This window comes from Pelecanus crispus, chromosome 13 (genome assembly GCF_030463565.1).
Source record: "Pelecanus crispus isolate bPelCri1 chromosome 13, bPelCri1.pri, whole genome shotgun sequence".
Taxonomy (NCBI): domain Eukaryota; kingdom Metazoa; phylum Chordata; class Aves; order Pelecaniformes; family Pelecanidae; genus Pelecanus; species Pelecanus crispus.
In genome coordinates, this window is record NC_134655.1 from 7,770,011 (window position 1) to 7,791,497 (window position 21,487).

The 21,487-nt window shown below is 45.5% G+C and overlaps 1 protein-coding gene across 2 annotated transcripts; it reads right to left on the reverse strand.

Annotated features, from left to right (window-relative positions):
- Positions 1-624: 624 nt before the first annotated feature.
- On the reverse strand, positions 625-19,888 carry SLC25A43 (solute carrier family 25 member 43). Of its 2 annotated transcripts, XR_012831603.1 has the most exons (6): positions 19,617-19,888; positions 16,264-16,505; positions 15,082-15,254; positions 2,891-3,025; positions 1,347-1,810; positions 625-1,123 (listed from the first exon to the last, which is right to left on the reverse strand). XR_012831603.1 is itself a non-coding variant. In XM_075720652.1 (5 exons), the coding sequence occupies exons 1-5, from the start codon at positions 19,886-19,888 to the stop codon at positions 1,607-1,609; spliced, it is 1,026 nt and encodes a 341-aa protein (XP_075576767.1). In that variant the 3' UTR covers positions 625-1,606. The 2 variants fall into 2 exon arrangements, 1 of the variants encoding a protein (XP_075576767.1); XM_075720652.1 differs by having other exon boundaries at positions 625-1,810.
- Positions 19,889-21,487: the final 1,599 nt, after the last annotated feature.

Genomic DNA, 21,487 nt, shown 5'->3' on the forward strand with positions numbered 1-21,487 from the left:
TGTTGAGTTCCGGGTGCAAGGCTTGCCTTACAATTATCCCAAATCCTCCTGCAAATCTCTCTCCATAGTCACAGACTATTCCTGCATCAATCTGCCATTGCCTCATCCTGCTGTGACCTGGCCTAACCAAGCAGTTTCCGAGATTTACTTATTTCCACCCAGCAGAGACGCAAACAGTACAAAAACACACACAAGAAGCTGTGTAAACCAGCAGGCAAATCCTGCTGCAGCCGGGGCAGGAGCACAGCTGGTGTGCACACGCCTTACCGAGCTGCTGCGATTCACACGGTGCCACGGCTGGTGGGACACGCCGCAGAGGGCAGAGCCGCCTTCCCACGTGGACACGGGGTTTAAGGTTTTCTATCAGAAGGCACTACGATAGGCCTGTTCCATAGCTGTATTTCTACAAATAAACCAGAGCAATACTGCAGGTCCTCAGGTACAATACCAAGACGATCTTTTTATTGTCCAAAAGCTCCACAGACTGGTCGGAGGCCTGTCAACTGCGTTGGCACTGGCAATAAGCTAGTGGTCTTGCAGAGAGGTTCCTACCTACAGGAACTATCTGTGACTCCTGGATCACAGCAGTTAAAGCAGCAAAATCACAGGCTGTGTGTGCACACTGCTATTCTGCTGGCAAGTTCTGAGCAACACAGTAGGCCTGAGTCTGTGCACAGGAACTAAAAAGTAGTTTAATATAAAAATAGAGCTTTATGAATACCAAAACAACATGTCAAGGCTTGTGGCTCTGAAATATCTAACGCATTTAAGAACTGCATTTTTCAGGAAATATTTCAGTTAGAGAACTTAAGGAAAACTATTTTTCAAAGCCTGAAATAATTCATGTACATGCAGTAACAACACAGGAGAAAGGGGGGAAGATTTTCTAGTATGCACTTAAGTTTGCAAGATTGTCATTCCAGTGTATTACAGTTAGTTTTGCACATTACAGTTCTCTCTTAGCAAAAGCACACTTGCAGCAGCATATTGACATCTTTATGCCAAAGATTCATATAAAATTATTATTCTCAAGTAAGTCGGAAAAATTGAAAAGTGGATTCCGGAGTGTGACTGAACTGAGACTAATCCTGCATCTGCAGAATGTCATGTCCACATAGTATCACTAAAAAGAAAAAAAAAAGATATTTCAGTAGAAATTCTTGCATGTTTTATGTATTCTAGTCTGTTTATCATTTTTGGCTGACTCTGTATCTCAGATTACTTTAAAAAAATCCATTTGAATTTTCTTAATATTTTTGAAGATACAATTTGTACTCTCATCTCAGTTCTCTTGCCTTTCTGCAAGTGGTTTTATCTCAAAATGGCTATTCAGTATTGAAAAGCACCTAGAATAAGGTAATTTCAAGTTCCAATAGCATAGTGTTTTCAAACTAGTTGCATCTCTCCTCTTCAGTATATGCTTGCTCTTCATACTGTTTATATCCATGCAGCAAATGAGATATAAGATTTATTCACTCCTGGCATTGGTGTCTCGGTACTAAAACCATGCAATCCACTGAGACGCTGGTTCCTGTAGTTCAGCATGTCTTTCTTCCAAAGTTCCTCAAGAAAGGTAGTGTGTATATCTGCAATGGACACTCCGATGTCAATTTTCAAGAGCTGATTTCCTTGACTCAAAATTTTCCCTTCGGAGGAGCTTTAATTCTCTCAGTTCTTGTGGCTGTAAACTCTGGTCCACGCCAGGAGTTAGCTTGTAATTTAAAGGAGATTCAATATAACCATTTCTGTACAGACAGACCCGCTTGCAGAATTCAAAGGTGCTAAACATAACACCAAAGTATGGGACAATCTGATAAAATAATAAAAAAAAGGCAACATAAGATAAAACAGCAATATTAGACTCACTAGTAGCATTCTTAGCTTAGATGTTTTAAACAAGGAAACTTCTAGGACTTCAAATCTGATCAGATCTGCTAATAGAGCTGTGCTCATTTCTATAAAATCAGTCTCTCCTCAAACTAGGCTGGCACCTGCAGCATGCTAAGAGTAGGAGTTTATTATTGGTACATAACTCACTGTAACAATACTGTAAGGAACAAGGTCTGTGATATAGATGCCTATAGATTATCACAACTTGTCAAATACCTACGCAAATCCTAAGAAACCTCAGCAAATCCTGGTAGGAAATGTGGGATTTATTCTACATACAGCAGAGTGACCAAACAATTTTCTCCCTTTGCCCCATGCAGAATCAGCAGCTCTGGTGCCATGTGGCTTTATACCAGCCAAGATAGGGCCAGGCACAGGCAGGCCATTGCAATCAATCACATTGTCACTCAATTACCATTCATTAGCTGACCTGTAGTTCTCCACATAGGTAATCCTCACTGCACCACTATAAAATGTATTTATGTAAACCAAATTACCTTCTGTTTAAGCTACTGTGCTTTATTTCATGCTTTCAACTCAGTAAGGGCTGTAGTAACTCATACGCATGCATTAAATAGCTGGTTGAAAGTACTACTTTTGATTTCTGAGGAAGTGGCTTATAAAAGCGCAATTTTCTTTACAGCTTGGTACAACATTTCAAATTATGGGAGCTCAGCTGAGCAGTAGAACTTGTTTAGCTGTCTTAAGTGGATCACTTGCAAGCCCCTATCCATACCCTGGCTTGTGTGTTAGCAGCACTCCCTTCTCTAAGGGCATTCAAATGAACTCAAAAGCAGTGACATCTAGAAGCCAAGCTTACATTTGGGGAAATATGATTTATAACCTGCCTGAGGTAATACCTGTTCTGTCACGGACTCTGTCATCTGTAAGCTGCTAATAAGTACAGAGGCACGTCATAAGCTTTATAACCCCAGCTGTCCAAAAGCGTGTCTTGATTCCTTCAGGATAGTCTTTGATTAGGATGAAAGCAAAACCTCACCTTGAGCAGACTGGGTGTGAGTCCACTCCAAAGTCCGAGCACGCCTTTGTTCTTCACAGTTTGCCGGAAACAGTCAGCCATGCCAGTAAAACGGACATCAACTGCTCCATAGTGGGGAAGCCAAGGACTCTGTGCCTGTTCAAAAGACACCCAGGGGGATTTAGAACAAGCAAAGGAAAACCAAAGTAATTAAAGATAATTACTTTCTCCATTCTAGTACATAAGGAACACTTAATGCCAGGTTTCAACACTGATCTGGATTCTTCCGTCCACGCAAAAGAATCAGCTATTTTGCCTTGAAATACAACCTAAAAAGGGAGGGAATTCACTGTCTAATAGGTACGAAAGAGAAAGAGAGCAGTAATTTCACACAGCACTTCCTTTCGTGCCATGTCACATTACTGGAAATAAATCCCACCCTTGTGAAGACAAACTGTGCGAACCAGAGCCGCGTAACGCATCAGCCCCACATCTGCCAGCTGCTCAGGTCTGGGGAGAGGTATTTCACATCACTGGCAGCGGAGCACCCACGAGTGGGAAGCTTGGGGCTGGCCCCAGGTGCCACACTGCCTTCCTGTAACTCTGATCAAAAAGAAGAGCGCGCCGACTTCACTCTGGCTGCTGAGGCTGCGTCCACACTGCAATGAGAAGGGTGAACCCATGTACTACGGGTTGAGTAGCAACAGCACAGAGAAACGAAGAACAGAGATTTCAGCCCAGGCTGTAGAAGCCCACCGAGGGCTGTAGGTGAGCAGTTGGTGCCTGCGCTCCCATATCTTCGCTACACGGCCAGTTGATCCAGACTGGTTAAGGTTAGCTTGGGAGCATCCTGCCGAACTGCAGCGACATTTCCGACTGCAGTATAGACAGTGTCTGTTCACATGGAGGAAGTGTAGAGGGTCATTTTTAACAGCAAAATCCTTCCTTCATTAATCTCCTACTGCGTTAGCACAGACAGGATAACCTGACCTTGAATAATCCCATTCTCATCCATCTGTGCACATGCAGCCATGGGTTTATTTTGCATTGGCAAATCAGGGTTTCACTCAAACATATGGCAAGTGACACTTCCCAGTCAGGAGTGCATGGGGACCCTGGGACACAGGTTGGTGACTTGCACATGCAAGCTGATCACCACAGGGCAGAAGTTTGATAAAAATGGGACTTGTACAGTTAACTGATTGATGAATATGGGTATCATTATCCCCTTGTTGATCTGAAACACCATGTGGTGTAGCGTTTTGTCCCTCCTTGGCCAGACTAACCTACAGCTTCTCAGAGCTGCTAAGCCTATGACAAGCCTCTCATAAACTGACAAGTGGTGATGACATTTTCTAGATGCCTCAGCTATAGCATTTCAAATACTTGGCAACTTAGATGCTGGAAATGGAAACAGACCAAAACTCATGTTCCAGGTATATAAGAGAAGTTGCTAATCAAATAGTTCTAATAATGTTGCATCCCCTTGCATTACTGGCAAGTCTACTGCTAAAATTTTGAAGCTAACAAAAAAACCCTTATCACCCCACACACTAACTGCATAGTTGTCTTTATCTACAAAAAAATCACATTATTTTTTTCTCACTTTTTTTGTGCATGATTGAAATGCATGTGAAATACTTCTAATGGCAGGTAACAGGTAAAACCATACACTTTCCTTTTGACAGTGCTTAGGGAGGTGATTTTGGGAAAGCAGCTGTCTGCAGTGAGAAAGAAGGAAGTAGGCTTCCACCACATCCTGATTTGTTATCCCCTTTATCCCTTTATCATGTCCTGGCTCTTTTACCCAAGATGAGAGTAGGGCTGAGGATTTAACCCGTGGTCTTTTACAGTTTGAGGAGGAGAAAACAGAAGCATTTGCTTCTCTGAACCTTCTCAACAGCGTACCTGATTTGTAAGAGAGGGATCACTTTTGTGGGGGTGAAAGTATTTCAACTGTTCTAATTGCTCATCCCCTTGTCTCTGCATTGGCATTGCTAACTCCATGGGCCTACAGCTGTTTCTGTAATTCCTAACCGTGGTGCAAGCTCCCACAGCTTCCTGTTTTAGGACCCAGAGAGGCAGCAGACTGCTGTGATTTTACAGTATTACCAGCCCTGCCTTTGCAGGTAGTTCAAGGTAACTCAGCTAGTCTGGTAGCCAAAGGTCGTGCACGTGTTCGCTTATGCTCATTTGCTACAAGGAAGCTCAGCTGTCTGCTTGGCTCTGTTACTTAAAGGGTGTAACGGTTTAAAAAGCAATAGCTAAATCCAACAGTGAGAAAGAGAGAAATAACTTTTCAAGCCTTAATCCACAGTACTTGAGAAACTCCTGCACAAAGACTCTCATGATTGTACTGCAGAAGATGCCAAGTGCTGCAACTGAGACTTCAGGGACCACTAAGAATGGTTATATTAGCACCAGGGATGCTCCGAAGAGCACCCAAATGATTTAAGTATCCTTAAATATGCAATTGCAGTCATAGGAGAGCTGGATTCAAAACCCTGTTCTGCTTTCTGGACTGTCAGACAGATTCCACGAGCTTTTTTGGTAAAGGAAGTTACAGGCAGCCAAGCAGTGAAGAGGGACAGGTTTCTAAAATGCTTCAGGAAAGCAGGAATGCTGTTAACATGCGATTCCCTTCCTTTTTAAGTCCTTTTGTGGTAGGCAGGGCATGACCTGCCAGAATTAACTGCATGAGTTTGACTTAATCCTCTTTGTTACCGTATACATTGCAAAGGCACAAATCAAAGGGTTTTGATTACAGTACCCCTGCCTACAACACCAAGACAGGCGACAAGCACACTGCAGGTTTCAGTAAGATTCTGCATGCAGTAAACGCATCCAGAAGACAGTTAAAAAGGAACAGGTAAGTCAAACCCCCAGATTTCGAGTTTGCCCACAGACATTGATCTCTTAAGAGATTTACTGAAAGATTATTTATAGTAACATTCACCACGGTTACAGCCATTTTCAAGATTTCAGTCTGTGGGGTGAAGTACGCTTTGCCAGTCTTTCTGCTTTACAGGAGCAGTATGTTTCTGGGACCCCAGACACAGTATTTAAATAAGAATTGTCCACAGAATCTCAGAATCACCTACTGCAAAAGGAAAACTAAAAACTGTATCAGTGTGTAGTTAAAACTTCAGTATTTTGGAACACAGCTAAACAAAGTTAAAATGTATTAATAAAAGAAAAGAATTAGAAAGGCGTTTTCATTTGGGATGGTTTTTAATGAAAAAAATAGCTGTGGGTTTCGGGTGGTTCTGCATCATCTAAGCATGTCTGCAACACCACAATCCTCACAACTGCCCTATGGCACCAGAGCCAGAAAACAGAGGTAACCAAACAGATCAAACTAGTTTCTCTACCTTTTTTGCAGAAACCTACTATGACATACAAAACAAACAGCTAATCTCACACCAAAAAGATCAGGTTTATGACAGAGACTTTTCACACCATGCACCTCAAAGCAGCTTGAATTCCTTTCTTTTGACACCCCTTGGCACTACGGGCTGGTGCATGGAAACCTGTTTGTTACGAACATTTTTAAAGACTTCCTTCCCCCCCCCCAGTTACAGCTGTCTCATACTGCAGAAGGCTGGAGATACAGTACAGCCCACTGCGCTGGTACAGAGTGCCAAGTTGTTAGTCATACTAGTAGTAGGGCTAAGTTACTAATCTTTTTACCTCTGATGGACGATGGGTTCTCTAAATGATTAAAGCACATCAAATGCAGAATTGGCTCCATCTGCTCTCTCATGAACACAATCTTTTAGTTTCCAGAGGTCACCAGGTCTACTAAGTCACTGTGATACATCCCCAAAGTCAGCACTCTGTTCTATTTCGACAATCTAAACCCAAGAGACACATGTATATATAACCCCCCACCCCAACCTACCTGCACTCACATTTTTTAATATTTAAAAAATATTTAAATAAGGGTGAAGTGTCATGACAAATGTCAAGTTAATTGTTAAAGTTAATTGTTACCTGAAGACTCTATCTGCAACTATCTGAATTTACATGTATCAGAGACTACTTGGAAATACATCCCTCTCACTTCATGTACTTTCCGCCCCCCCTTCCCTGTTCATAAAGTTTGTTGGTACAAAGATTTGCTATTTATTTTTTGAGTGTGCAGTACTGTTGGCACAGAGTATGAAAGATCAACGAACAGTGAATAGCTGCCATAAGTGGTATGCTATTCTGATGGTAGATACAGTGAAATTGCTTGTTATTTATTTATTTTCAATAGATTCAGGCATCCTACACTTTCTGATCAATTTAATAAAAATAAAAGCACAGGAAGACACTTCACAACACAGCTCAAGGGTTCACACTCTTAATCTGGAAGCTAAAATAAGAAGTCTTTGCAGTCTGGGTTAATAAGGACACATGCAACGGGCAAGCGTAATTGTAGCTCAAAGGAAACCGAAGGACAAAGATTGCAGTTTTCATTCAAGCTAATGCTACTACAGTCAACAGAAATTTCACTCAAGAGAAGGCTGAATGCTTGGAAGAGTATTTCATTCCACTCAAATAAGAAAGAATTAAAATGTAAATAAGTATTAATATTGGGGAAAAAAAGCATGCATTCTCTTGGGCTACTCAATCCTTTCTCCTGGAGGACAGCTTTCCTCGGCAGGCATTGTCTTTTCTGTGTCACTGGTTTGGTAACGCTGACTTACCCCTGGCTAAAGTCCACCAAGGGTATTCAGGCATGTGGGAAGGTAAACGATGACAAGCTATCAGGAGGCAACCGGTTCCAGAGCAGCACGGCGGAGCAGCTGACCTCCAGCTTCCTGCACTCTAGGAACACGATGTCCTTTCCTCTGTAACCTGAACTGGGGCCAAATCGGCTCACCCTTCTGAGATCAATGGCACCAAATGAGCAAAACAGTTTACTGCTTGCTCAAAAGTTTGACTCTTAGCTTGAAATACATTATCGCCAGGCCTGTGGTAACCTGAGGCTTCAGGGTTTGTTGCAGAATCCCTCCTTTGTTACTGAACCTAAGCTTTCCCCGCTTTTAACACCTGCAGTATGGAGAAATCTTTGATATGGAATACAGAGGTCTTTTTTTTCAAGGCAGTGCAAACCCCTTGCACCATGGACACCTCTGCGTGATTCCTGAATGCCTCATGATGGTTCAGCTCAATCCTTAGAAATGGGTGCACCATTTTAATGCACATTAGCACTAGTTTATTTAATGGTGCAAACCCTTAGGCAGACTAGCTTGGTCCCACACTTCACACAGTGAATAGCAACGCTAGTTCCCGTACCTCCTGCTGTCTGTGTAGGAACTGAGAAGAATCATAGAATCGTTTAGGTTGGAAAAGACCTTTAAGATCATCCAGTCCAACCATTAGCCTAACATTACCAAGTCCACCACTAAACCAATTAAGGGGAGAGCAGCAATTTCGTGTTTCCTGGCTTGGTGGCTGGATTATTCATAATGAAAAGTAAAAACTAGGAATCATTACAATTGGAAAGGACCTCTAAGATCATCATTCCAATCATCAACCCAACACCACCGTGCCCACTAAAACAAGTCCCAGAGTGCCACGTCTACCCGTTTTTTGAACACTTCCAGGGATGGTGACTCCACCACCCCTCTGGGCAGCCTGTTCCAATGCTTGACCACCCTTTCCGTAAAGAAAATTAACGTTTTACAGGTTTGGGGCTTTACAGAGGACATATTTCCATTTGCCTTATGTGGATGAGGTAAGTAACTGCACCAAATAAAAATAAATCAGACATAAAAGAAGAGAGAGTCCATCAAGTTTTACCTCCTGTTTTTGGAGTATTTTGCATAATTAATCACCTTACATGTCGCAGGCACATCATTCTAAACACAGACAAATGGATATGTGGCTCTCCTGTATAACTGATGCAAGAGTACTCATGTTAGGAGTAACAGTCACAGATAGCTGTCACTCTGGAGACATTACTGTCTCCCTGCTGAAAATTACGGCTATGATAGTTATGCGTGCGCAGCAGCGTACCCTAACCCCTGTCAGGCCCCATCAGCTAGGTGAGCTTACTGAGTTTAAAAAGGTGGGCTGAGTTAACCCATCCGATTTGCCCCGAAGCAGATTAGAGAGCTCTTGCTCATACCACACTGATCACAGAGCTGCGGAGGCTGTACGAGGCCGGTGGCCATGCTCAGCTGGCACTACCAAATCTAGGATGGGAGCGTGGTGGCCACTTCAGTGGCTGGGAAAATCATTTGGAGAGAACTGCATTCTGCCCTCCCCCAGGCCTCCTGCATTTCAAATGGGTACAGTGTGTTTTCCTGCCTTTCTTCGGCAGACCACTGTGCTGCAGTGCTAAGCTACTGCTGTAATCCACCTCAGAGCGAGCATTACATACTTAACACACCACAGCTCCTTGGATGAACAGGGTTAAATACCACTAGACATAGCACGAGCTGTCACAAGGCAGACCTGACTGTTAGATCAGCCCAGTCCTGCTTCTGATTCCTGAATTATGATTTTTTCCCCTCTTATCCAGTTTTTCCACTGGCACTGTTCAGTGTTTCAACTTCACAGGCAGTCAGTCTTCATGATTCTCTCCTGTGGAAGTCTGGGCACCTAAGAGAAATGCTTCCAAGGTTTGTTCAGATGCACAAAAGCTGATCCAGGCTGTTACAGAGGGCAAAGCCCATGTTACACTTGGTAGCTTTTTTCAGGCATTGTCTCAACCACTTACTGGACCAAGTACCTCCCAAAGCAGTAGGGCACTACTGCAACAGCCTCAGAGAAGGTGGTATAAAATAGCTTTATAGCAACGTCAATGAAACAATAAAAAAATGCTGGTAGCTCAAAGCATTTAGACATAGGGGAAAAGAGAAGGGAGGAAGGGATTTTACCAAAACCAGAATCTGATGTCTATTACCTATTTGCTAATAATCAGAGGAGCCAGGCTGGTCCCAAGTTCAAGTACCACCCAGGGCATGGGGTCCTGGCTGATGCCTGAATCCCAGCAGCATGAAGGGGAGCGTGAGATCATAGGGAGAAGTAAGAAAAATAAGAACTCACACTGCAGCCTCTCCCTCAGGTGAAATATTTTTGGAGTTTCGTCTCTATCTGTGCACTTGTTTTCACACAACTTGAAGGAAGTTAGTATCTCTGAAACCTCCACGCCTCTGTCGAGTTTAGTTGAAGTTGGACAGCAGGATCAAAAGTTATTGGGGGCAAGGACAGACAGCTAGCAACCATAAAAGCCTTACTTCCACAGCAAGTCAGACTAGAAGTATTAATATTGCTCCTTATTTGCTTCCACACTATGGAATTTGCCACTCTGTGTGGTCAAATGGCTCCATCTCTGAAAATTTTCAAGGCTCAGGCTCCCATGATGTTCACTATTAAAGGGTCTCCCGCACGAAGTCTCAGAGCACGTATGCTTTTGAGATGTCGTGTGAACCACATGACCCAAAAAGGATTTCTTATTTTTAAACCAGGTCATGACTCCAATAACGTTCATATTCCCAGCTGACAAGAACACAGATCTCACAAACAGCAGGGACACCACAGCTTGAGAGCTTTCAGAGGCTGCCATGCCAGCACCGGTGAGCATCTCCAATGACGGAGCACTCTTTGCAAGTCACTCATGTTTAAGCAACACAGGAGCGCTGTCTCCTCATTGCAGCAGGGAGAAGGTGCTTTTCTAACAAACATTTATAATTTTATTTTCCAAAGTTTTGTTTATAACCCAGCCACTGGGTTCTTGCTAGACTGACTTTTACCATGCAAGAAACATAGTTAGGGGGCTAACTTTATTAAATAAATACTTAAATAACAGTACTACTTTTAAAGAGAGACTTCAGTATCTCATTTAACTGACTTCAGACTACAAATGTGCCAACCAGGCACAAGATTGCATTTACTTTAAACAGGCTACCTCACAAAGGGAATGACTGCTTAGTTTTCTCCAGGTTACTGCGAACTCATAGCATTTACATAATTTACAACAGATTTCCACTTGCAGAGCATCTTGTGCTCCAAAGAACCAACCCCCCCTTCAAAAAACCAACCAACCAACCAAACAAAAAATCACATTGCAGATTTATAGGCAGCTGAGGCCTAACTGATTCACTTTTGTCATCAAAAAGAGGCCACTTCTTGGGTGATGCATGGCAACAGTCTACACTAATCAGAAACAGTGAGCCTGTTTGTTTATGGCAGTGGAGGGAATTCAAAGCCTGGATTTTAAAACAGAAAGATCACTACTGAGCAATGCTTTCCCCAGAGGGATGTCCTCACAACTTGAGGTTGCTGTGCAATCAACACCAAGAATGTGCTAAATCCTGCAGTACACTAAAAGTATGCTTTTTCTGTATTACAAGGGTTTGACGGTAAAGCTATACCTGAGTAGCATTTACTGGCGAAGGAGAGTTTCAGCAAGTTTTAGTCACAGAAATTAAAACAAATTATACCATCAAAATATGGGGCCAGGACTGAGCTTCTGCAAACCATGCAGTTTGTTCATGTAAGCAGGTGAGGAGTAACGGTACAGTTGATGGAGTATCTGTGAAACTTTAGGGTCACCTTTGCGCATTTTGCCTAACAAAACTACCAAAGTCACAAGTCAATTTGGAATGAAGGCTGAGAAATGCCAGCCAGGAGTATCTGAGCCTTCCTCTGAGGGTCATGTGCACAGAGGGAAGTGCCAAACTTGGGTATTAGGTTTGCGTTGACCATTTGCATATTTATAGATATGTGCTCTACACATAGCCTGGGATCGGTGTCATTCTAATAATAATCTTCTGCGTGGCATATTCTGTATGGCTCTAAATTCATCTTCCCTTACTGAAATGCCAGAGCTCAGTCCAGTCTGCACTTATGAAGGTCATCATAGGCAAAAAGATGATGTGGGGAAGTGGAAACATAGTACCAGTGCTTCCCTTAGACCCAGACTCATTCATAGGCAGGTATTTCCCTGCTTAAGGTAAAAAAACCAAAGTGTTCTTGTATGCAAGTCTGCATACAAGGTAAAAGTGCAGTACTTGGATATCACTTAGATACTGGATTTAACAAAGAACATCATATTGTGCGGTAAGGAAGGAAAGCCAAGAATAACAGTCAGAAGGATATAAAGATCAGTAAGTTTTTGTTCAGAAACTGATATAGCATAAGAGTGAGTCAGGAAAGCATTTGATATAGAACATCCCTTTGAATAACCCTCTCCTTCACTAATCCCCTTCTACAGATGCATAACAAAAGCCATATTTCCATGCTGAAACATGCATACAGTACCTCTTAATTCTCTAACATGCCAATCAGGAGCAAAGTGAAAAAAGGAAGACAAAGGAATAAAATTAGGATAAGCGCAACATAGAGGACTCACATTCAGTAAGACTCACTCACATTAATTAACATTTCTTTTAAGAAAAACATTCAAGTATATTTAGCAAACACAGCATCTTTGTAAAAAAAGAAACAAAACACCACGATGAAGATAATTCTAATAGCAGAGGGGGAAGAAGCCATGGTTACAGAGCAAATCTGACATCATAAATCATCATCAAAACAGAGAGGAAGAATTCTTCACTGACAGTCAGCTCCTACTCCCACAGATGTCAGTGACAGAAGCTGCCAACGTCAGAAGTGTAGGATTCAGATATGTAACGTGAGAAAGGATGAAACAAAATTATTACAACTGAGATTAAAAATAACACCTTCTCCTTCCTCCCATAGCAGAATTCATTTTCTAACCTGTGCAAACAAATCAAGCGTTGTCTAGATGAGGAGATGGATGGAGCTAACTCTTCCAAGATTGCCTACCATGTCAGGTAAAGATCTGAACTGGATGTTCTGGTCTCAGGCTTGTACTCCATCCCAGAATCAAAGACAGCCTTGTGTCCTAATTTCTCAGTTTTTGAGGCTCCAGAGACTGTCTTACAACTCCCTGGTTCCCCATCACCAACAGGTTCACTGGAAAATTCTTCTTTGGCAATATTCTACCTCCATCTGTCAGATCAGTGGGACAGAAGGGAAGGAAGAGGAATTTGATACTGACCTCCGCAATGTGCTGGGTTCCTCTTCATACATGAATCCAGTGTTCATTACTTCAAAACAAAGCCAGCACTTCCCTACATGCACTGCAGAGCACTTGCACCAGGCCCCGGGGTAGCTGAAGGCTTTGGTGCACCCCTCTTCCTATCAGCTAGAAAGGTGAATCACTGCATGGAGGCTGATCAGAATATGATGTCTGAGAAAAACTGTGATCAGAAGTATCTGCTCCCCTGTTTTCCACAGAACACTGAAATGTCTTGAAGCTCTTTTTTCCCCTTCTTTATTCTCCCCCTTTCTAGGTCCCTTGGCACGATACCTTTTCTGGTGCTGTCCTGTACATTCCTCTCTTCCGGCCACCACCCCGCAAACTGAACAGACCAGCAAGTACGCACAAAGCGGAGCTGATCCCTGCAAAGCCCGGCTGTACTTCCAGTACCAAACAAATTATGGGCTTTCACACCTGGGCAGCTAGTTCTTCCGAAACACCTTTGCCTTCTCCCATGCCTTCAGAATACATCACTGAACAGGAGGTGTTCCTCTAACCTTGGAAAAATCACTATTCAGTTGATGTAATGCATTTATGAGGAAAAAAACCCTTTCTGTTGTTAAGCCTTTTTTCCATCCAAAATATTTTTAGCATATCCACTTCCTACATATTTAGGCAATAAATCCAGTTTCCTTCTTAATCCTAGAAGTGCCAATCAGATGTTTTAAGCATCCCTTTGGTGAAAGAGTACAGCCTAGTGGCAGGAAAATGAAAGGTGGGCCTGTTTCACTTCTCTACTTGCCTGTTGAGACAAAGCTTGACATAGAACTTAACATCACACCAGTTACAACTGAAAGTTACTTTTGAACTGATTACAAAAACTGAATGTTCAAGTAACTGATGTATCATCAAAAAATATTAAAAGGGAAACAGCACAGTAAATGCCACTGATACAGCTGGAAAAATGATCAAGTTTTCGTGTTCAGAATCTTTCTCACCCGAGACATTTTATGAGATACCTGATGAAAGGGCACAGCTTAAAGTTTGATTTCTGGACACATCAGCCACATGAGACATTACTTCTCATGCTGAGGTCCTCTGTTACAAGATGGAGAGAGGGCAACAAACGAAGGCTTCTGTGCCACAGGCCCCTGGATCTGAGCCCTGTCTGAAAAAGGGAACCTGGAGAGCAGGAGAGGGGAATTCACAGTTTCACTGATATTCTTCTAGCTTGTGACTTACCAACCAGGCTACTACTTGATGAGGGGGATGGGCATCTATATAATGCTGCCACACCAAATAACTGCTTTTTTTATAAGATCACAAAAGCGTCCCATAAATCTGCAGTCCCATGAACTAGGCTGAAAGAACAAACTCGTATGCCCCAGCTAGAGAGCCACCAGACAATGACAGCTATTCACTGTCACTCTACTGATGAAGTTTTAATGAAAAGTCAACATCATCAAATGAATTATATCAGTGAGATGGAAGCTGTGGGGATAGTGGTTGTTTCGTCTTTTGGGTTTGTTTTTTTTTTTTAAGATCATTATTACTAAACTTTCAGGAGAAAAGATCAACAAGATAATATAAAATGATATAGTAACTTGATGTAGTAACTCTCGTGTCACTGATGCTCCAGGAAAGCAGCAGCACCAGCAGCTGGAAAGTCACTCGTTAACTAGAGGAGTCAGAAATAAGACCAAGGATAGTTCTGACCCTTCAGACTTAATACCTGCTGTGCAAGTTTCTTGTGGTTGCCAGTACGTAGGTCAGGCATAAATGGCAAACACACACACTCTGAAAATGAGATGGATCTCATTCATCCTGCCTACCACCAAGGGGACTGAATGCCTGTGTTTGACTGAAGGCTTGCCAGTTCTGAACTGTGAGAATTTGATGGAATTGCTATGAAAAAGAAAAGAAGTAAAGCCAGAGACACAGAGTCTGAGAGTATACATATATCCTATGATAGCACTTGAACCCGCCTTAAAATTGCAACAACATGCTAGTAACAATAATTTTCAGACTTTAAAAAAAACAAAACAAAACAAAAAAAAACCCCACCAAAACCCAACCAACCTAAAACAAAGTCTCTGTAGCCCTCCGGGGAGAGAAACAAAGTGGCACTCATGATCATCTGGCTAGTCTTGTCCCAAGCTCCTGCAGCGAGCACCCATAACAAAGTACGAGTAACATGAATGCTCTGTACCTGCATCTTCCTCTTGACAGTTTCAAAGGGGAAAGAAAGTGTCTGTGCCACACCTGCTGCGACACAGCCATTTATGAAGTTCTGAAGAGGAGTGAAATGAACTACAGGTTCTCGCCAGATTCTGTCCAGATTGATGTAAACAAAGAATGAGCCTGCAGAAAATGGGACAGCACCTAGAAAGCAAACCAGGCAGGTTTATATCAACACACTGTACACGAAGAAAACAGTTGCTCATCGCATAACCTAGAAAGATGGGATGAGCTGCTGCCAGTTTACACCTTGCATTGCTCAAACCAGATCAATACTTTGAAGAACTTTACTTTTTAGTCACTGGTTTACCACCAAACAGCCATACTGTAGCATCTACATGTGCTGCTGGGGGCATATATTTACATATTAAAATGTGCGCATTGTCAGAATTATTAACTGCTTTAGTCCCATGACAGGTCAGCTCTTTCTCCAGGTTATCTCTTTTGTGACAAGCTCTTTCTCCAGGCCAGCCCAACCCTAGCAGTTGTACAGGTAAACAGAGTTGCCTCTTCAGACAAGCTGATCAGGGATATTTCTTTCCTCTTTTGCTTGTTTCATGCTGTCATCAATTTTATAGTGGGATTATATATTATTATTATTATGCATTTTTTAGAATGTCATATTGTGAAAAAGTGGACTCAAAGTTAAATGGCATTTTAAAAAGCTATGAGAGTAAATAAGTAATTAAAAAGTAATTTCATGTAAAGAGAGAATATCACTAATCTTCACTTTTCGCATCAGTTATACATTAATGCTCGTAACTGGTTTCACTGAACAGCTAGGGAGACAATCTCACACCTAGGAAGGAATTAGGAACACTCTGTGTGTGCGTGTGTATATATATATTTTAATTTTTTTTAAGAGTCAAATGGTGGAAATCTTGCATCCAAGCACAACTAGATCATCTAAAAAAGAAGGAAAAGAGTATTTTGTTGAACACTTAACCATACGTAAAATGCTACACATTTGGTCATAATTTGAAGCAATAAAGCTGCAGCAGAGGTAATGAGTATTGTTGTGCCTTGTAAATGTACCTACCTTCCACAGAACAACATTACTATTTGCTTTTGAAATCAAGTGAGCAAATGAATGCACTGCACAGCTGCAATAAACAACGTGCAATGAGGTGATTTTTCCCCATTATTATTTTACCTAATATAGCTGGTGAAACGCCACGGTAGAGTGCAAGGAGTCCTTCTTGATGATAAATTTTGTAAAATGCATGAAGAATTCCTTCGTAAGATGGTTCCAGTCGGTTCTGCACAATGAGCCGTGTTTTAATTACGTCAGTGGGGTAAGTCACGATGGTTGCAACCATGCCAGCCAGACTTCCTGCCATGATGGCTCTCCAGTGGGAAATATGACCCAACTCGTCCGTGAAAAGTATAACAAGTCTAGAGTAAACACACAGAAGAGGTACTATTAATGACAGTATGAACAAAACACTTGAAAAATTAAGGCAGATTATTCTTGATGTAATTGTTCTTCTGCCCACAAGCCCCTTCAGCAGCAGGAATTGAAACTTTAACATGTATTTCATCCAAGACCTTACTATATATAACACCACACAAGCATCGGAACCTCTATAAAACAGAACATTTGAACGGGCAAACATGAGCAGGGTCTGAAAAACATGCCTAAGAGCCCAAAGAGATTTTGGGTAAATCCATGCTGCACAGAAGTGCAGAAATGCAAAAGTTATAGTTAACAACAAAGTCAGGGACTGGAATATAGAACTCAGCGAATGCAATTTGCTTTGATTTTGGTGTTACTGACCTAAAATACTTCCACTACCCAAAAGAGCTTTTTTAGAGGCAGCTTGCATGGCTCTACCTGCAGCACAGTTCCCAGCACAGACTAAGCTCACATAGCTTGAGTTGCGGTACTGTGCTGGAGGTCCAGAGCACCAATTCAACAACAAAAACATCTTCAAAGATACGGAGACTAATTGTTCAAACTATTTACTTGTTTGCTTTGCAAGAGACTTTCAGAGTAATTTTTGACCACAGAATCGTCATTTATATTTCCATCTACACGGTTAAAATTGCCATGACTTAAAAGATATCTGCAAGAAATTCTCTGATCATCAGTTAGAGACATTGGTCCAACCCCCCAGTCAAAGTTACCATGTAAGAAGTATTATGCAGATAACATCATCACAGGCCTTCTGGGAACAACTGAACCTTCCTCTCTCACTTATGTTGGGACAGAAAGGTCCACAGGGATACTTCTCTAGAGAAGACTTATGTCCAGGCACTATTATGCTCAGGAGGTTAAGTCTAAACTTAAAATTTTGAAATTGAAGCACAAAGTTTTAAAGGCTAACCTACAACTCATGCATTTGTGATGCACAGAAGGACTTTTCTATGTATGCAGGGTACTGCCACAGCAGGGAGAAGTGTCACAGAGGCAGCAAGAAGCAAGTAAAAACACTTGAGAGGAGAATCTTAGCTGGAGGTATAGAAACTTCTATTCTATTTTGGAAGCATTCACTAAACCGCCTAAACAGCAGATTTACATTTAAACTACACGGTGTTGTCATGTCCAAAACAAAATAATTTTCAAAGATTTACAAGTCACTGCTTGCTCGGTTAACGTTTTTTCACACGAGCGTGCATTTTCTACTGCATGACAGATCCCTGCATCTGTTTGTCTTGTGCCCTGGAGAGACTCCAGAGCAGAAAGACTACCCAAGCAGAAGCGAAAGGGCATAAACATTTTTTTTCCTACGTGTCTTGTACAGTCCCTAAAGCAACACAGCCTGATTTTCCTGTGCGTGCACGAATGCGTGGGGAGGGTGGTGAGGTGTCTCTAGGCGCTACCCAGATAACATTTAAAACCGCCACGGAAAGACAGAGTCTGTGCGCAGTAACCGCAGACGGGGTGCGGAGTCAGCTAAACCCCCCCTCCCCAGCCAGCTCCCCCTGCGCCGCCGTTCCTGGGGCTGCTGGCTGTACTCAGCCCAGGTCCTTCTGCAACTGGCGTTACTATTTACTTCAGCTACCACATAACACTTCTCTTTTTGTGTTTCTTGCCTTTATACACATCATTCTTTCACTAGAAAACACATTTTAAAATTCTCAAATAATGTATCAAGAAATATGTGTAAGCAGCTTTTATTTCATTTCCTGGTAGCTGACTTCCACTTGTAATTCAAAAGAACACCCTATCCAAACTATAGACAAACTATAGCCTCGCAAAGGGAATACACTGTTTCAAGCTGAACAAATGATGAAGTTATTTTGCTCAAAATCAACTTGTTTATACCGGTGCAACACACTGACTCTTCTGGGAACTTTAAATTCCATTTAAATCACTGTTTCTGCTTCCCCACTGCCATCATCCCTCCCCTCGTTCGACCGCCTGCATTACAAGTATGACAAGCTGCATTACGCTGCGTTACAAGCAGAAGGACACAACAAAGCTGCCCGACTCCAGGGTCGCTCCATCGATCATTTCCTGAAAGGCGGAGGCAGAGCTGGGAGGATGACTCTTGCTCAGCCCGATGAAGGACAAACCCCAGCAGGCTGCGCAGCGTCAGGCTGGGCGAGAGCAGCAGCGGGACGGATTGGCCAGCGCCCGCTGGGCCCACGCTTCTCCCCACCCAGCACGGCCCACGAACTGGAATAACCCATCGCCCAGCTGGGCGGAAATGTCAAGTGGATGCCATGCACACAGCTGACCTGAATTAAAAAAAAACAAAAAACCAAAAAAACACGAAGGAAAGAAAGAAAACGAACCCTCAAAGCGGCAAAACGTGCTGGTGCATGCGAACAGCCAGGCACTCCTTTCAAAGGCTAAAAGACACTGGCAGCAAAAGGGAATGCTAGGAAAGAGCGTGGGTTGGCAGAGCTCAGTCAGCGCTGCTCCGTGCTGCTCCTGCTGCAGTCCTGCCGGTGTTTACCTTAATTTAATGCCTGTGTATTATCGAAAACAAGATCTTGCACCGAATAATGTCACGTATGGACTTCAAAACCGATCGAATTCGCCTAACAACCGCTGCATAATAGGGTAAAGAATGTGAATCGTGGTTTTGTTGTTATTTTCTTTGATACGGACAATACAAATACTTGAAAGCGTATAAATGAATGAAATAAATCGGTTGCAAAGAACAGACGTGGCAGTCACATTTGCAGGCAGCACCGCAACTTTGTTTCTGAAGGAATCTGGCTGAGCAGAAGAGATTTGACAGACTATCAACCCCTCGTCATTTGGAGAACACCTCCGACTTTGTAAGCAGTTGCTGGCACATCACCGGGCCCTGAGAGTTGCTACGCGCCGAATAAAGTAAATAAATGAAGTTACTAGGCAGGGTGCGTGCCTCTGGGGAGAGGGGACCCACAGCCAGCGGGCGGCACCGCTCAGGCAGAGCCTGCAGCGCTCCTGCGGACTGAGCTCTCCGCTCCCATCCCCTCCGCTCCTGCCAGGCACACGCCGGGCCGGGGCGAGAGCGCTCCCCGCCCCGCGGAGCCCAGGCGCGGCCGGGCCCGGGGCCGCTCGCTTACCGGCGGGAGGCGGCGAGCTGCAGCGCGCTGTAGGGGAAGAGGCGCAGGCAGGCGGTGAGGTTCCCCTTCCAGAGGGCCCGCACGCCCTCGGCGCGGCAGAGGCTGCGGCCGGCGCCGCGCAGCCCCCGCCGGCAGTGCCGGCTGCCCACCTGCGCCAGCACCGTCAGCAGCTCCAGCGGCGCCGTCAGGCTGAGGCTCAGCGCGCCCGCCAGCCCGGCGCAGCCCAGCCGCTGCAGCGCCGTCACCCGCCCGTCCCGCCGCCAGGTGGCCATGGCCCCGCGCGCGCACGGCCGGCGCGGCGCAGCGGCACCGCTCGGCTCGGCTCGGCTCGGCTCGGCCCCGCCCGGCCAGGCTCGGCACCGCTCGGCTCCTCCCGGCCCGGCTCGGCCCCGCCCGGCCCAGCTCGGCTCCGCCCCGTCAGGCTCGGCTCCGCCCGGTCAGGCTCGGCACCGCTCGGCTCCTCCCGGCCCGGCTCGGCCCCGCCCGGCCCAGCTCGGCTCCGCCCCGTCAGGCTCGGCCCCACCCGGCCCGGCTCGGCCCCGCCCGGCCAGGCTCGGCACCGCTCGGCTCCTCCCGGCCCGGCTCGGCCCCGCCCGGCCCAGCTCGGCCCCGCCCCGTCAGGCTCGGCCCCACCCGGCCCGGCTCGGCCCCGCCCGGCCAGGCTCGGCACCGCTCGGCTCCTCCCGGCCCGGCTCGGCCCCGCCCGGTCAGGCCCGGCACCGCTCGGCACCGCTCGGCTCCGCCCGGCCCAGCTCGGCTCCGCCCCGTCAGGCCCGGCACCGCTCGGCACCGCCCGGCCCGGCTCGGCACCGCTCGGCACCGCTCGGCTCCGCCCGGTCAGGCTCGGCACCGCTCGGCTCCTCCCGGCCCGGCTCGGCACCGCTCGGCTCCGCCCGGTCAGGCTCGGCACCGCTCGGCACCGCTCGGCTCCGCCCGGCCCGGCTCGGCCCCGCCCGGCCCAGCTCGGCTCCGCCCCGTCAGGCTCGGCCCCACCCGGCCCAGCTCGGCCCCGCCCGGTCAGGCTCGGCACCGCTCGGCTCCTCCCGGCCCGGCTCGGCTCCGCCCGGTCAGGCTCGGCACCACTCGGCACCGCTCGGCCCCGCCCGGACCAGCTCGGCTCCGCCCGGTCAGGCTCGGCACCGCTCGGCCCCGCCCGGCCCGGCTCGGCACCGCTCGGCTCCGCCCGGCCCGGCTCGGCACCGCTCGGCTCCGCCCGGTCAGGCTCGGCACCGCTCGGCACCGCTCGGCTCCGCCCGGCCCGGCTCGGCACCGCTCGGCCCCGCCCGGTCAGGCTCGGCACCGCTCGGTCTGTCTCGGCACCGCTCGGCCCGGCTCGGCTCCGCCCGGCGGGGCGGTGCCGCCAGCCTCGGCCGCCCGAGGGCGCTGTGACGCGGGGCACGTAGCAATTCCCGTCGTTTTCCATGATTTGCATTTACGTAGCATTAAAAATTTAAAAAAAAAAAAAAAAAAAAAGCCCTCACAACAGCGAGGTGCGCCCAGGACACTTCCCTTTGCCATTAAAATGAAACATATTTCCACAGTGGTCAAACGCATCCATTGGCTACTGGCCATTTCCTGCACTAGTAGCCAAAAGTACTGCTTTCCTGAATAGCGAGCTCTGCCTCTGAAGCCCTGCGCGTTCATGACCGAAGTGAGGAACCGAGTGAACATCGTTAATAAGATTATCATAGAATCATAGAATCGTTTAGGTTGGAAAAGACCTTTAAGATCATCCAGTCCAACCATTAACCTACACTACCAAGTCCACACTAAGCCAATCAAGGGTAGACTAGACTAAACCATGTCCCCAAGTGCCACATCTACCCATTTTTTGAACACTTCTAGGGATGGGGACTCCACCACCTCTCTGG